We start from the raw sequence: 18150 nt of genomic DNA, 5'->3' as shown, positions 1-18150 counted from the left end.
CAACGAGCAGCCCCCAGGTAATTTTATGTGGCACCCCAAGTTTTCTGTGCAAAAAATACAATAAACAAAATAAAGGGTTTTTAAAAAAAAAACAATTAATTGTTGGACATAAAAGACTAAAAACACCAGCAAATCAACTACCAGTCATTTTAATTTTGGAAATCTGTTACGAAGTATTCCTACACATAATAAAGAGATATAGTGAGTGTATAGCGACGTTATCATTACTCATAGCATATTATTAAGTGTTGTTACTTTTCTATTATTTCTTTGGCCTGGTATTGTATCATTAATACAAGGTTGGTATCGTGAAAACACTATAGTGTTAAGCCAAGTTATCGTTACTCATTGTATATTATTATAACTTTTACTATTTAGTGTCATTTTTTTATTCTATTGTTTCTCTATTTTTCTTTCTTTCTGCATTGTTAGTCTACAACTGTTGTTTACGAAGCAAGTGACAAATACCTTTTGATTGGATTTATGTGATGGTATACAAATTTAAGCAAGGTTTGAAATGATGTTTTAGTCAAATGTTATATTTTTTTGGGCTTCTTGAGAGCAATTTTCAATCTGCATAATTATTTGTATTTATGTTCTGGCCCCCTGAACATCTCTCAAGAAAAAAAACATCCCACGGCTTAATCTAGTTGCTGATCCCTGATATATAAAGTTGTGATGTTATGTCACTCTGCATTGTGAATGTTTTGCAGCTGGCTATTGCTTCTGGGTGTTTGTGTGTATAGTATGTATGAGAGACCAGGTTGATAATGATGGATAACTTCTTTTAAAGAGGAAAACTAGTGTGAAAAAAGGTCTTAGTTAGGCCTCAGAACAGAAAAGGTGTCCCAAATAACCAGCAGGTGGAGAAATAAAATGTAGTGTAATAGTTGTCACACACTGACCTCTCCAGTTTCTCAGGAGACGCAAGTTTAAAATAAAGACATCTTCGAGATGATCGGCCAATAAGTATTGCAATTTTATTTGATATGCAAAGTCATACACGCACGTGTCAAAATATACACTGGTAGAAATGTATTTGTCCCTTCACTGTAAATCATGTAGTGGTTTCTACAAAACTGGCTAAGTTAAAATACTTCCCACCTGCTATATGTCTCTAATCTCCAACTTTGTCTTTAAAATTCCCATAAGGTGGCTGAGGTACAGTACACGTTAGCCCCATACAATGAAAAGCCCTTTGTAAATACTATCCATATTATAAATACTATTATTTAACCTACCTCGCATACTAATTTAGAAGACACAATCTCTTCATATTTGTCCCTAAATGTTTCATCCTTCTCTACCAAAAGAAAACCTTGTGCAAAAGTAACAAGAAGAAACAAAACCAGCCCCAGTGTTGCCACCCCTAAGGTCAAACAATATCACTGCCGTCTTCTCTCCTCTTCTCACTTTATGTTGGGAGGGGCTAAGGAGAGAGGGAAGGTGCTGATTGGTTAATTTGTATTTTTCGCCACCCTACTTGCCTGGGCTGGCTACATAACTATATAACTACAGGAAGTTGTGGTATTAGGGGAGGAGTCTCCCTTTCTATGGCCAAAACCAAGCCAAGACGGTTGCTCAGGCTCAGGCAGACGCCTTGCTTCCCCCTCGGAATGGAAACACCATCCGAGGTCTCTAAAGCCAGAAAACAGAGGTGGGTATAACCAGTTAATTGGGAACGATGGTTATTGTGTAATAAGACTATCATTATGAACAACAGAAGATCTACATTGTAAAGTGAGGCGTTATCGACATAGCCATCCATCAATGGGATCTTATTCAAAGGCCGATTAATATACAGATAATACATTTAACAGTGGAGGTTGGTAAAGGGAAGACGGCTCATAGCAATGGCTTGAATGGAATGTTAGCCATTACAATGAACATGTCCTTCGATTTAAAGTGACACCAGCCACTGCTGACATATCAAAACATTCAATTCAAGGGGGAGGAAAGTACATGATTAGGACACAACAGATCTCAACCTCCAGAGTTGTGATCCTGGATTATTTCTACTTCAGGTCAAGGGTCAAATGAGGAGAACAGGATAAGAGGAAAATATTGCATAATATGCATCTGCTGGAGATAGTACCAAAGGTCACACAGAACTAGGTGTCAAAAGAGAGGGGTGGGGTGAGGTAGACCTATTACACACACACACACACACACACACACACACACACACACACACACACACACACACACTTCTCTACAATAGAACAGCCATATCAATATGCCTTCTAAAATAGTTAGTATAAAAGCTTGACCTTTTATAGAATGTCATAACAATATCAATCATATGATAAATCAGCAATACTGCTATGTAACATGAGTTGATTTAAAGGCCCAGTGCAGTCACAATTACATTTGTTGTGTATCATATTGTACAAGAGCTGATTAAACAAACATTGGTTTCCTCATTGGAAAAACATACATCAGTGTTATTTCCTGATAGTTTCTGGTTGAAAATATAATCTACACAGGACCATCTAATCACCAGGTTTGCATGAGCAGGGGTTTTGGCTTTCTGTGGTGACACAAAAAGCCATTTTCATGTACCGAATAAAAATCTGAAGTTCAATGTGTTTCCATTGCATTTTGAAACTCTACTGAGAGTTTTGTCAAAAAAAAAGTTCTGTTATATAGCAAATGTGCCTACTCTGGTCTAGGCACCTGCGTTTACCTGACAAGATTATTATGGATAAGAGCGAGAATGTTTATTTGTCAAATGGATGTCAAGCATCGATCATCATGTCAGCAGAATAAGATCCTCAATATTTATTGTAAAGCAGCATCAAAATCCCTGTGCACTTTCACAAGCCTGTGAAGTTCATACATTTATTTATTCTGAAGCCTAATAAACCATATGGTAACACTGGTATGACCACTAGATGGCACATGACACTTACTATTGAAACCAGTCTAGGGCCTACCAATGCTGTATGGGCTGCATGTCTCCGAGTAGAAGTGTTAATTTAGGATCAGGTTCCCCTCTAAATATCCTGTTCATGTTGGGATATATGTAAACTACATCATTAGTGGGATAAAGTTTGGTCAGAGAGTGAAAGAGGAGGGCACGTCACATCTATCTAACGTTTAAACTTACAAGGCACCAATGAGTTTGCAGGAAAAGTTTATTTCTTCTTTCCTCCTAATGACTTGCTCTCAGTTTTTTTCTTCTGTGCCTTGTAGAACAAAAGACACCTTTATGTTAACACAAGATGGCAGTGGAGGGATTTTATAGAGTAATAAAGCTGGTAGATAGTCTAAGGACTAAGGCCACAGTTATTGGGTGACGTTACCCCTAGCTGCTGATCTTGGGTCAGTTTAAAAGTTTCCCCACTAGTGCTAAGGTTAGGATTGAGGAAGCTGAGTCTCGATCTGCACATAGGGGAAACTTCACCCCTGAGCCAGTTATTATCATCACTACGCTGCTGTAGTAGTGCTTTATAACAGGACATACCACATCTACACACAATAAAAGGAAAGCAATGATGAGGCAGAGGTGTCATGCACTTAATTCTTTCAAGGGGGAACTGATGGCCAAATTCGATATCTTTGAGTTAATTATGCATTGAAGAAACATCTATTTGGTATTTTCAGCAAACAAATTTATAAAAGGACCCCCATTTTCAATGGGCATGACACATTCAGCTTAACTTCAGTCAATTCAGGAAAATAATGAAACACAATTTTAACTACAAATGCCCATGTTCTCTATTGTTTTTTTTCCTCAAGAGTCTGTATAATGAGTCAGCCATAATGTATTCCATGTTTGTTCCATTTATTTTTAACATACAATGTAAATGAGATTGACCTCGATTCTTGAGGTCAACGAGGTGTGAGGAGAAGGGTTTTACCTCAGTCATGGCATCGTCAATCTGTTTAAGTTCTTCATAGTGGTCTCGAGAATCCCGCAAAGGCTGCACCATAATCTCCTCAATCTGGGGAAAAAGCTAGGACACACATTTAGATGTAGTCATTTAAGAGTGGCTCAGAACATGAAAGTGTGTCATCCCATTAGCTTCTTGTCCCAAAATAGTTTTCATCCATTATCCTACAAACATTTTTTTAAGTCACCTGCCACCACTGATTTACATTCATAGATTAACCTCTATCGGGAAGGTTGAGCTAATGTGCGCTAATGTGATTAGCATGTTGTTGTAAGTAACAAGAACATTTCCCAGGACATAGACATGTCTTACATGGGCAGAAAGCTTAAATTCTTCTTTATCTAACTGCACTGTCCAATTTACAGTTGCTATTACAGTGAAAAAATACTATGCTATTGTTTGAGGAGAGTGCACAACAACAAAAAACTAGTATCACGGCAACTGGTTTGATACATTCACCTCTGAAGGTAAATAATGTACTTACATTCAGTTATCTTGCTCTGATTTGTCACCCTGAGGGTCCCAGAGATAAAATGTAGCATAGATTTGTTTGATAAAATCTATTTTTATATTAAAATGTAGGAACTGGGTTCTAAAGTTTGAACACCTGTCCAGGAACCGCCCCACAGTGTTATAGCATACATTTTTGTTGGCAAACATTTTGGATTGTTGAATCTCACTCGGGATCTCAGTCACAGGCTCACTCGGAAACAGAAACACACCTTCATAACAGTCTCAAACATGGGAATGAGGACGAATTTGATGAAGCCAATCTGAGCTGTGGGTTTGGTCACTTTGTCCCGATCCATGAACGGAGCTACTGGGAGACCCTCAGATTTCTCTCTGTCACTCTGAACACAAAAACAGATAATGAAAGCCTGTACAGAACATTTTCTTCTTTCCTCATTGGAAAGAAAGAGGCACACCTCCCCACACCCATTGGCAAATGCATATATAGTTTGCCTTAAACCAAGGATTTGTGTGATTTCATGAGAAGAAATGTAAATATCTTTAATTAAAGGTTGGTCAAGACTCGTGGACATCTATCGTTGACAAATACACATACCATAAATGGTAGTAACATCTGTCGACAGACTGTGGGATTCAACGACTAATGAGAACTTTGTTCCAGTACACAACTGTTTTGTCACTAATCTGTTGGACAAATCTGAATTTCACAGGCTCTCACATTTTGGAAGGGGAAGGGACATTTGTCCCATAGACATGCCCGAAACTGGCTGAGAGTTTTCATTTGGAGGGGTGGAGACTTTGCTACTCCTGTCTCCCCCCAGAACTTAATTTGCACGATTTTTGTTCTGTGACCGAGATTCGTCAAGACTATACTTTTTCTTCACAATTATGGTTATTATTTAAAATAATGGTGAGTTAATTGACAATCATTTTCAAAAAAGCAGTAACTCACCTGCATAAAGTATTCCTCCAGCAGGCAGTCTAGCCAGGGCTCGGCCACCTCCGTGGGTCTCACCTCATTGGAGATGTCACAGCACTTGATCAACACCAGCTTTAGCTGCACAGAGACGCAACAACAATCCTCAGTCATAACGGATGTAACACCTAACAACCTTGTAAAGAGGTTCAGACGTCTTGGCATTAAGGTTAAGGTGCTGGGTTGTCCATTGCTAGACCCGGGTTTGGGCATCCCCCAAAGTCTCTGCAATACATTTGAGACATGCTGTATATCAACCTTGACTTGAGGATATACGTAATTGCATACATACACATGTCACATGCTTGTGGTTGGTGAAGTCAAAGTTGTCCACGTTCTGCTTGAAGGAGTCCAGTATCTCACCGTGTCTGGCCATATCTGTGGCTAAGATGAGAGTGATGATAGCCTGCCAAGGTCGCAAATAATATCATTATACTATACTAGAAACCAATCCTGGCCAAAATCACAAACAAAAGCCATCCTCTGTGCGAAACTATCCCTATGTTTAGGTGGTGATGTGTAATACCATTTATTTTACAATAATGTTGGTTTCTATTCATGGTAGGCTATACACAGTGTCCAAAACATTAGGAACACCTGCTCTTTCCATGACCTAGACTGACCAGGTGAATCCAGATGAGCTATGATCCCTTATTAAAGTCACTTGTTAAATCCACTTCAAATCAGTATAGAGGAAGGGGAGGAGACAAGTTAAAGAAGGATTTTTAAGCCTTGAGACAATTGAGACAAGGATTGTGTGTGTGCGCCATTCATAGGGTGAATGACAAAAATATTTAAGTGCCTTTGAACGGGGTATGGTAGTATATGCCAGGCGCACCGGTTTGAATGTGTCAAGAAGTGCAACGCGGCTGGGGTTTTCATGCTCAACAGTTTCCCGTGTGTATCAAGAATGATCCACCACCCAAAAGACATCCAGCCAACATGACACAACTGTGGAAAGCATTGGAGCCAACATGGGCCAGCATTCCAGTGGAATGCTTTCAACAACTTGAACAGTCCATGCCTGATGAATTGAGGCTGTTCTGAGGACAAAAGGGGGTACATCTCAATAATAGGAAGGTGTTCCTAATGTTTTGTACACTCAGTGTATATTTATCCTAGCTTAGCTAAACCCCATTTTTAGCTTCTGAACTATAATACATGCTACTTCACAAATGCTTTGTTATTCAAATTGCAGTGAGGTCCTTGCTGTGAGAAACCTGGTGCCTCACCTGTCTGAGGTGTTTGAAGGCCTCCGTTTCTATGTTGGCGAAGATGTTACACTCTGGCATGGAGATGATCTGGAAGGCCACGGCACAGTGATGGTTCTCCAGGGGCGAGATGTCGTTGTAGCGCACCGCCAGCTCTGTGTGAGCGTTTATCTGGTACCTGCCACAGGACATAGCATTAGCACACAAGTATATTCAGGTCTCTCCAGATATGTTAAATCGGTTTCCAAGTCCGGGCTCTAGCTGGGCCACTCAAGGACATTCAGAGGCTTGTCACGAAGCCACTCCTGCATTGTCTTGGCAGTGTGCTGAGGATCGTTGTCTTGTTGGAAGGTGAACCTTTGCTCCAGTTTGATGTCTCCCTCCTCCCCTTTCTTATTTAGTAAGTTAAATTTTTATCATTGCTGTTCTTATTATAAGTAAGTTTTCATCCAGGATTTTCTGTACTTTGCTCCGTTCATCTTTGCCTCTATCCTGACGAGTCTCCCAGTCCCTGCCGCTGAAAAACATCCCCACAGCATGGCGCTTGGCATTCAGGCCAAAGAATTCATCAGACCCAAGAATCTTATTTCTCAAAGTCAGAGTCTTCAGGTGCCTTTAAACACACTTTAAGCGGGCTGTCATGTGCCTTTTTCTGAGGAGTGGCTTCCATCTGGCCACTCTACCATAAAGGCCTGCTTAGTGGAGTGCTGCAGAGATGGTTGTCCTCCTGGAAGGTTCTTCCATCTCCACAGATGAACTCTAGAGCTCTGTCAGAGTGACCATCCAGTTCTTGGTCACCTCCCTGAAGGCCCTTCTCCCCTGATTTCTCAGCATGGCTGGGCTGACAGCTTTCGGAAGAGTCCAGGTGGTTCCAAACTTCTTCCATTTAAGAATGATGGAGGACACTGCATTGTGGGGGACCTTAATGTTGCAGACATGTTCTGGCACCCTTCCCCAGATCTGAGCCTCAACATAATTTAAGATTTTTTTTAAATAATAGATGTGCAAATATTGTACAATCTACATGTGCAAAGCTGTTAGAGACAGATTTGCAGCTGTAATTGCTGCCAAAGGTGATTCTAACATGTATTGATACTTATGTAAATTAGATATTTCTGTATGGATTTTTCATACATTTGCAAAAATGAAGAACTTATCCAAGAACTTATCCTCTGCAGCAGAGGTAACTCTGGGTCTTCCTTTCCTTTTGCGGTCCTCATGAGAGCCAGTTAACTCTAATGAACGTATCCTCTGCAGCAGAGGTAACTCTGGGTCTTCCTTTCCTTTTGCGGTCCTCATGAGAGCCAGTTAACTCTAATGAACGTATCCTCTGCAGCAGAGGTAACTCTGGGTCTTCCTTTCCTTTGGCGGTCCTCATGAGAGCCAGTTTCATCATAGCACTTGATGGTTTTTACGTATTGACTGACCTTCATATCTTCAATCAATGATGGACTGACGTTTCTCTTTGCTTATCTGAGCTTTTCTTGCCATAATATGGACTTGGTCATTGACCAAATAGGGCCATCTTCTGTATATCATACCTACCTTCTCACAACACAACTGATTGGCTAAAACTCATAAAGATGGAAAGAAATTCCACAAATTAACTTTTAACAAGGCATAACTGTTAATTGAAATGCATTCCAGGTGACAACCTCATGAAGCTGGTTGAGAGAATGCCAAGAGTGTTCAAAGCTGGCATCAAGGAAAAGGGTGGCTACTTTGAAGAATCTCAAATCTAAAATAGACTTTGATTTGTTTAACATTTTTTTGGTTACTACAAGATTGTCATGCTGGAAGACCCAGCCACGACCCATCTTCAATGACCTTACTGAGGGAAGGAGGTTGTTGGCCAAGATCACACGATACAAGGCCCCATCCATCCTCCCCTACAATATGGTGCAGTCGTCCTGTCCCCTTTGCAAAAAAGCATCCCCAAAGAATGATGTTTCCACCTCCATGCTTCATGGTTGGGAGGGTGTTCTTGGGGTTGTACTCATCCTTCTTCTTCCTCCAAACACGGCAAGTGGAGTTTAGATCAAAAAGCTCTATTTTTGTCTCATCAGACCACATGGCCTTGTCCCATTCCTCCTCTGGATCATCCAGATGGTCATTGGCAAACTTCAGACGGGCCTGGACATGCGCTGGCTTGAGCAGGGGGACCTTGCGTGCGCTGCAGGATTTTAATCCATGACTGTGTAGTATGTTACCAATGGTTTTCTTTGAGACTGTGGTCCCAGCTCTCTTCAGGTAATTGACCAGGTCCTGCCGTGTAGTTCTGGGCTGATCCCTCACCTTCCTCATGATCATTGATGCCCCACGAGGTGAGATCTTGCATGGAGCCCCAGACCGAGGGTGATTGACCATCATCTTGAACTTCTTCCATTTTCTAATAATTGCGCCAACAGTTGTTGCCTTCTCACCAAGCAGCTTGCCTATTGTCCTGTAGCCCATCCCAGCCTTGTGCAGGTCTACAATTGTATCCCTGATGTCCTTACACAGCTCTCTGGTCTTGGCCATTGTGCAGAGGTTGGAGTTTTATTGATTGAGTGTGTGGACAGGTGTCTTTTACACAGGTAACGAGTTCAAACGGATGCAGGTAATGAGTGGAGAACAGGAGAGCTTCTTAATTAAAGAAAAACGAACAGGTCTGTGAGAGCCGGAATTCTTACTGGTTGGTAGGTGATCAAATACTTATGTCATGCAATAAAATGCAAATTAATTACTTAAAAATCATACAATGTGATTTTCTGGATTTTTGTTTTAGATTCCGTCTCTCACAGTTGGAGTGTACCTATGATAAAAATGACAGACATGCTTTGTAAGTAGGAAAACCTGCAAAATCATTAGTGTATCAAATACTTGTTCTCCCCACTGTGTGTGTGTGTATATACACACACACACACACACACACACACACACACACACACACACACACACACACACACACACACACACACACACACACACACAGTTGAAGTCGGACGTTTACATACACTTTAGCCAAATACATTTAAACTCAGTTTTTCACAACTCCTGACGTGTAATCCTAGTAAACATTTCCTGTCTTAGGTCAGTTACGATCACCACTTTATTTGAAGAATGTGAAATGTCAGAATAATAGTAGAGAGAATGATTTATTTCAGCTTTATTTATTTAATCACATTCCTAGTGGGTCAGAAATTTACATACACTCAATTAGTATTTGGTAGCATTGCCTTTAAATTGTTTAACTTGGGTAGCCTTCCACAAGCTTCCCACAATAAGTTGGGTGAATTTTGTCCCATTCCTCCTGATAGAGCTGGTGAAACTGAGTCAGGTTTGTAGGCCTCCTTGCTCTCACACACTTTTTCAGTTCTGCCTAATGTTCTATTCTATAGGTTTGAGGTCAGGGCTTGTGATGGCCTCTCCAATACCTTGACTTTGTTGTCCTTTAGCCATAACTTTGGAAGTATGTTTGGGGTATGCTTGGGGTCATTGTCCATTTGGAAGACCCATTTGCGACCAAGCTTTAACTTCCGGACTGATAATTGTCCTTCCTCATGATGCCATCTGTTTTGTGAAGTGCACCAGTCTCTCCTGCAGCAAAGCACCCCCACAACATGATGCTGCCACCCCCGTGCTTCACAGTTGGGATGGTGTTCTTCGGCTTGCAAGCCTCCCCCTTTTTCCTCCAAACATAACGATGGTCATTATGGCCAAACAGTTCTATTTTTGTTTCATCAGACCAGAGGACATTTCTCCAAAAAGTACAATATTTGTCCCCATGTGCAGTTGCAAACCGTATTCTGGCTTTTTATGGCGGTTTTGGAGCAGTGGCTCCTTCCTTGTTGAGAGGACTTTCAGGTTATGTCGATATAGGACTCGTTTTACTGTTGATATAGATACTTTTGTATCTGTTTCCTCCAGCATCTTCACAACGTCCTTTGCTGTTGTTCTGGGATTGATTTGCGCTTTTCATAACCAAAGTACGTTCATCTCCAGGAGACAGAACGCGTCTCCTTCCTGAGTGGTATGATGGCTGCGTGGTCCCATGGTGTTTCTACTTGCGTACTATTGTTTGTACAGATGAACGTGGTGCCTCAGGCATTTGGAAATTGCTCCCAAGGATGAACCAGACTTGTGGAGGTCAACATTTTTTTTTCCTGAGGTCTTGGCTGATTTCCCCATGATGTCAAGCAAAGAGGCACTGAGTTGGAAGGTAGGCTTTGAAATACATCCACAGATACACTTCCAATTGACTCAAATTATGTCAATTAGCCTATCAGAAGCTTCTAAAGCCATGACATAATTTTCTGGAATTTCCAAGCTGTTTAAAGGCACAGTCAACTTAGTGTATGTAAACTTCTGACCCACTGCAATTGTGATACAGTGAATTATAAGTGAAATAATCTGTTTGTAAACAATTGTTGGAAGAATTACTTGTTTCATGCACAAAGTAGATGTCCTAACAGACTTGCCAAAACTATAGTTTGTTAAAAAGAAATTTATGGAGTGGTTTAAAAACGAGTTTTAATGACTCCAACCTAAGTGTATGTAAACCTTCAACTGTATATATATATATATATATATATATATATATATATATATATATATATATATATATATATATATATATATATATATATATATATATATATATATATATATATATATATATACATATATATATATATATATATACATATATATATATATATATATATAAAGGTATATGTAATGTGACCTACGTGTTGTTGTAGCCTGGATGATCTAGGTCGTGACACACGGCAGCTGTCATGAGGATGCACATGTCAGTCATGGTGAGCCTCTCCTGAGAAACACAGCTAGTCAGAGTGACACACACACACACACATATACATACACTATGAGGTGTGTTCTCACTTGTAAGTTGCACAGGTGGATCATTCCATACATCATCTGACTGACACAGAAGCAGTGGCGGAAGTTGTGGAACGGGTTGTTGCGGTAATTCTCCTGGATTCCCAGCTGAAACACAAAGTCACAAACATCTTACAAACAAGAAAGCCTTTTTTTAATAGTGTGCATATTTTGAATCAGCTCATAAGTGCATATTTTTACTTTCATGAGATAAAGAATGGAAATCGAGGCTAATGACTACTTGGGTAAAGATAGGGGTTTCACAAGTGTGGATCTAACTCACCAGCCATCGTTTCAGTGTGATGGGGTTCATATTAAATTCCTTCACCAGGCCCAGATCATGATACATGTACTCCAGACAGCTTAACATCTCCTCATTGGAAACACAATACAGTAATGAGTACCATCAGAATATGTTTAATGCTACACATAGCAATTGGGACTAAGACACTGATTAGCTATCTTTATAGATTGCCTTGGAAAAAGTACCAAAGCAAGAATAATCATTTGTCAGATAAAAATACATTTATACATACATGCAATGCATATTTGCCCAAATTAGGCTACATGAAATATCCCCAACCTCATTGTGCTCCCAATGCCAAACATCAAATGTAGGTTTCTTCAGAGCTTCTATGGTCTCCTGGGATAGAGTATACTGTAGACATAGTGCAAAGAGTAATGAAGTCATTTATTCACCATTAACAAAAGGTGTACTGGTTATTATGCTTTAACTGTTTACCTTTGGGTAATTTGGAACGTCTCGTCTTGGGGAGAGTTTCTTGCCGTCCTCTGTGAAGCTATATTTGCAACCACAAGTCACTCTAATAATAAGAAGCAATATTGGGGAAAACAGAAGGGCGGTAGCCTACAAGTTAAGAACATATAAGAACATATTCAAGGGTCTTTCATGTAATGGGCCTTCAATCAACACTGATTTAAGGGCAACATATGGCGTAGTCAATTTTAAGAGGCTCTTATTTGAATCATAATAGACCACACATGCAGTATTAATTAGACAATCTGCAGTTTAAAGAATAACAAAAGCGGCTACCCTGCCTCTGTTTTGGAATAAGCTGAGGATTGAGCTGGAGAATGGTAACCACTCAAATTCATAGACAAATCTGACTATCCACGAGGAAACAATTATGGTTTGAACCATGTTTTGAGGGTATACAGTGTTTGTTTACAATTACATTGTTTACAAAAAAGGTATTAAAACATGCTTATATTTAGGGATCTGATGGGGTAGGACAGTTGAACTTAGCTCATGAGGCATTTATAAGTTATATTCTTTAAGAATCAATGGATATCATTAATTTAACAATCCAAAAATGGATGTAGCAATTGCAGATTGCCCCTTAAAGGGAAATGTACTGAACAATATGTTACTTTGGGCCCTTAAAAGGCCTTTTGAATTAATCAACACGGATTTGAGTGTCTTCTATCTAATCTTTTCAACATTGACCTCACCAACATTGACCTTTTAAACTTAAATGTTGTATATGTCTACATTTACATCTGGATTCTGTTTAATTCATTATTATTATTATTACTACTATCTGATATGATAATTTGGTTTATTTGCAGTTGTCTGACCTTCCTCCTCCCTTTGAGGTCATCTCATCCCGTAATTTCCTCAGGTCGTTCTTGCACTTCTCAATCTCCACCATTTTAAGCCCCTCTACTGCAACAGAGAGTCAATGTATACAGTATTAAATATTTCACAACAAAACCGATATATTATTTTTTATATATTCCATTTTTATATTGCATATAAAAGTATATACAGTGTAGGTGTGAATATTCCCACAAACTAAAGCCAGTGGTGCCAATGTTAATACAGTAACACCATCACTCACACTCCACTCTCTTCTCCAACATGGCAAGCCTATTGGTCACCTCTGTCTTCAACTCATTGATTCTAAAAGCCCTGAAACAGAAATGGAGGAAAACATAGCTCCTTGATTTGAGCAGAAATCTGTGTGAGCCTCGGCAACAGTGGACACGTATGCATTCTTTAACAAATAAAATCAATCAAATCAACACGTTAGACTGAACAGATGAATGAAAAGAGAGACAAAACCAGAAATTGGTGCGATGGCCACAGATATTTTCTCAGATATAATTTCTAACTTGATCAAATAAACTATACTAAACATTCTGGATAAGAGTTTCTGCGAAATGACTAAAATATAAAAAATGTAATACTTGTATATCACCTGCTAAATTGCTCTGCCACCTGAGACAAAACATTCTGGAACATGTCTTCTTTGTCTGAAAGGAGGAAAAATATGTATCGGTGGTTCTGACTTTGTTTCTGTATTATCTGTTTACCATTACTATGTGTGACTGTGAAAATGATAGAATTCGCAAATGCTTCGTATTGTAGCGTACCTCCCACCTGACCAGTCGACTGAGGCATTACCTTGTACTGGGAGCTGCGATCAGACAAAACAACAACAGATTTCAGTAACCACAGTAATTTAGCTTGAACCATCTGGAAAAACATTTACCTACACAGTGTCACAATATTACTTTAAAGTATTGTTCCAGTTCATTTTTTGTTGTTGTTTACATTTGAAAATATTTACACTACCGTTCAAAAGTTTGGGGTCACTTAGAAATGTCCTTGTTTTTGTCCATTAAAATAACATCAAACTGATCAGAAATACAGTGTAGACATTGTTAATGTTGCAAATGACTATTGTAGCTGGAAACACCTGTTTCTTTTAACGGAATATCTACATTAGGTGTACAGAGGCCCATTATCAGCAACCATCACTCCTGTGTTCCAATGGCACGTTGTGTTAGCTAATCTAAATGTATAATTTTAAAAGGCTAATTTATCATTAGAAAACTGGCCTTCTTTAGATTAGTTGAGTATCTGGAGCATCAGCATTTGTGGGTTCGATTACAGGCTCAAAATGGCCAGAAACAAAGAACTTTCTTCTGAAACTCGTCAGTCTATTCTTGTTCTGAGAAATGAAGACTATTCCATGTGAGAAATTGCCAAGAAACTGAAGATCTCGTACAACGCTGTGTACTATTCCCTCCACAGAACAGAGCAAATTGGCTCTAACCAGAATAGAAAGAGGAGTGGGATGCCCTGGTGCACAACTGAGCAAGAGGACAAGTACATTAAAGTGTCTAGTTTGAGAGGCCTCACTAGTCATCAACTGGCAGCTTCATTAAATAGTACCGGCAAAACACCAGTCTCAACATCAACATTGAAGAGGCGACTCCGGTATGCTGGCCTTCTAGGCAGAGTTGCAAGGAAGACGCCATATCTCAGACTGGCCAATAAAAAGAAAAGATTAAGATGGGCAAAATAACACAGACACAGGACAGAGGAACACTAGAAGGCCCGCATCCCAGAGTCACCTCATCACTGTTTTGCAGGTACTATTTAATGAATCTGCCAGTTGAGGACTTGTGAGGTGTCTGTTTCTCAAACTTTTCTTTAAAAAAAAGTGATCCCAAACTTTTGCACTGTAGTGTATATATTGTAGGAAATGATATGGTAATAATGTATACTTTCTGCTACCATGTCTACACCAAACCAATGACTAATATGAGCTTATTACCTATTCACAATGTATTGTCTGAATAAATACCAGGTCAAACAACAGACTGTAAAAAATAGTGTTTCCAAAAACACGTGTCATTACTTTGGGGTGTTGGTAGGCATTGTGGGATCGATGGAGACCAGCGCTCCCTCCGAGTCCACCAGCCTTATAGCAGTATTTCTGAGGACAAATCAAATTATTACACAAAGTATTAAATACATCAAAGTATTGTAGGCTGCATCATGTTAAGTGGGGAAAAGGGAAATGGTAAGTAAAAAAAACACTTTGAAGCTGAGGACAGACAATGCAAACTTCAAAGGCGAGGAGATCCATAATGCAAACTCAAGAGTTTTAGCATACTAAGTAATGTTAGACAGTTGGCATATTGATTTAACATTGTTGATAAGTGCAGGACATAAGGGTGTACAGATGTATGATCTTAATTTGACCACCCTGTTGCAGGAGAATTTTCTTGCAATAGACGAAATGTAAAACTAGTGTATTTGAGGATTAAAAAGGCTTCTGACGTTTGTAATTTCCACTTTGAAATTTTAGACTTGATTTCACCTTACAAAAAATGTATCAACCCCAACCAAAATGTCCATTAATTATAATCCACATTTTGTGTTGCTGCAGGATTATTTTCCCGCTGTAGCAAACTGGCTCAAATTAAGATGCGTTTGTGTTTGAGTGAAAAGGGGCAGTGAGGTGCCACTGACCTGGCTATGTTAGAGGAAGAACACAGCAGTTCTCGGATGTCACAGGGGCTGCAGTATCGACTGAAAATCACCTAAAAACAGAGGCAAGAACATTTAAAGATACAAATAGTACTGATGTTGATCAAACTGCATATCTTCATACTTAATAGTGCCTTGGTACTGTATTTGCACAAAGTATTTCAGGGATACTGAAGATAAATAATACTACTCAAGTAATGGTTCTCTTTATAACCGTAAACTCCGAACAACTGAAATCAATAGAATGAATATCAATAATGATGACAGCATGTTCACTCCAGGTGTTACACCCGCCTTTGCGTCACAACCACCTGTGAATCACCTGTGTCTTATCTCGGCATCTCTTGACCTGACCAAAGCCTCCATACTTTCACAGGAGATGAACACAAGGTGGTCACATGTAAGGCAGAGAGAGTTCAAGTGGTTTGAGTTGTAAGCTCTATCCTTCAAACTACTTCACATTTACTACATCTAAAAATCTGCTAATGCAATCAACGTCAAACATAAAACACATTTTCCTTCAACTTTCTTTCCATCCTCATTCATGACAATTACAAATTAATATAATTGATGTACCTCAAGCATCCATCCCTTCAATACCTATGATTCAGTTACACTACTTAAAGCTCCTCCTTATAAAGTGTTATATAATTCCTTAAAAACATGCATGTCATTGTTGTTGATATTATTTGCATTATATCAGCTGTAATGAACTGATAATGGCAGCTGGTGTACCAGGATCATAAGTTGTGTCACTCAGTCTCATCCAAAGAGGAAGAGGCAAGAGGTTTCACTTTTGCCAAAATCTGTCAAAAATAAGCCCAATGTGTTTTTATGAGCTTATTTGGGACCTAAGCTTGTCACCTGCCTCCCCGCCTTTGGAACATGAGCATCTTGTCATTATATACAGATCGCTGGTCTCACTCACCTTCTGCATTTTCCCATCCACATCTAGGTAGACTGTCTTGGGAGCGTATGATGAGGAGCTGGTACCCATAGTGACCTTATACCTCACTCCGTGAAAAAATGAAATGGGAACTGAGAAAGGCACAAATAACAGTTGTACTTTACTCCTGTGGATCGTTGGTACCACGCTCACCGGTCTACAATTAATTTCATATCATTGTGGTGTACCGTGGGGTTGAGAATAAGTATGCAGGTACAGAAGGAAATACAAATGTTGATGTCTAGGATAAAATTAATTCAGAGCAGCTATTTATCCATTCCATGTATTACATTCATGCTGGATCATTACCATGAAAAGCAAGTAAAAGTAACCTTATTTATCATAATTCTTTTATATTAATTGCATATACTTTCAATAAATTAATAGATGAATATAGATAAATACTATAATTTTCCTGTCAACCAGTTGCTACATAACACATTGAAATATAAATGCACTCCTGTAGCAAAAAAATAATATCAAGATCAAAAGTATCTCAATGCTAATTCATCTTGCAAAGAATCTAACGAAACTAGACTTACATACTTCTGTCAGTCACTGTCAGAAGCAAACCTCTCCTGCCTGTTGATATGCTGCAGATCCAGAGAGCGAGTGAATACAACCTGTATGAAACCTGGGGGAGGGATCCACGACCAGCCCTTTAAATATCACCCATTAACTCTGCAGTTGCCAAGGTACCGTTACTACCGCGAAGTAGGCTATCCCCTGACCCTCTCACATCATCCATTCCTTTCAAGAAACTCTGAATTGAGATCATGGAGGTAAAATCTCAATAGTATTTAATTGATTCTACCCTCGCCTCCAACACAGTTCAAGGAGGCGGCTAAGAAAGAGGAATCAAGGAAACATATGAGATGCACCCATGGTGGTGGAATAGAATCAAATATTGACATCATGTGCATGTGTTTAGCTTTGATGGTCTAATCAGTTATAATGCCTATTCAAGGGGTTACCTCAGATTTGAATGGTGCACATCATACATCATTAATAAAGTGGGCTTGTTCTGATTAATTATTAGTTCACTAAGGGTCATGGAAATGAAAGGTCCAGATGGTGTTAGAAGTACATGTGCATCCCAAATGGTACCCTTTTACCTATATTGTACACTACTATTGACAAGTCTCACGGGCCCTGGTCAAAAGTACTGCACTATAAGGGGAATAGGGTGCCTTTTGGAATGCAATGCAGACATGGGTGATGTGGTAGCAGAATATGTTTTTGAGGGATATGGGATTTAGATAAGCGAGTATGAGCCGTTTCTGTGCCGTTAACAATGAAATATGACAAGATAAAAACATCCTGGAGCATGTTTACACCAGTCAACGGTTTTTATAGTGAGGAGTTGCATTTTACCTTTCAGATTTTAGGTAGACTTCCAAATTAATGTTCATTATATATATATATATACACACACATATTTATATATATATATACACACATAT

At 39.3% G+C, this 18150-nt stretch overlaps 1 protein-coding gene across 2 annotated transcripts; it reads right to left on the bottom strand.

Annotated features, from left to right (window-relative positions):
• Nucleotides 1–967: 967 nt before the first annotated feature.
• On the bottom strand, nucleotides 968–16798 carry pde9ab (phosphodiesterase 9ab). Of its 2 annotated transcripts, XM_024393636.2 has the most exons (18): nucleotides 16670–16796; nucleotides 15724–15794; nucleotides 15107–15184; nucleotides 13833–13876; nucleotides 13658–13712; nucleotides 13298–13368; nucleotides 13035–13122; nucleotides 12178–12259; nucleotides 12019–12093; nucleotides 11719–11805; nucleotides 11439–11543; nucleotides 11285–11367; nucleotides 6576–6732; nucleotides 5636–5749; nucleotides 5320–5424; nucleotides 4619–4747; nucleotides 3864–3959; nucleotides 968–3188 (listed from the first exon to the last, which is right to left on the bottom strand). In XM_024393636.2, exons 1-18 carry the CDS (start codon nucleotides 16736–16738, stop codon nucleotides 3138–3140), a joined length of 1560 nt encoding a protein of 519 aa, XP_024249404.1. In that variant the 5' UTR covers nucleotides 16739–16796; the 3' UTR covers nucleotides 968–3137. The 2 variants fall into 2 exon arrangements, with proteins under 2 accessions (XP_024249404.1, XP_024249403.1); XM_024393635.2 differs by having other exon boundaries at nucleotides 968–3959; nucleotides 16670–16798.
• Nucleotides 16799–18150: the final 1352 nt, after the last annotated feature.

The sequence above is a fragment of the Oncorhynchus tshawytscha genome, linkage group LG30 (genome assembly GCF_018296145.1).
Source record: "Oncorhynchus tshawytscha isolate Ot180627B linkage group LG30, Otsh_v2.0, whole genome shotgun sequence".
Lineage (NCBI taxonomy): Eukaryota > Metazoa > Chordata > Actinopteri > Salmoniformes > Salmonidae > Oncorhynchus > Oncorhynchus tshawytscha.
This window is presented reverse-complemented; position numbering and strand designations above follow the sequence as displayed.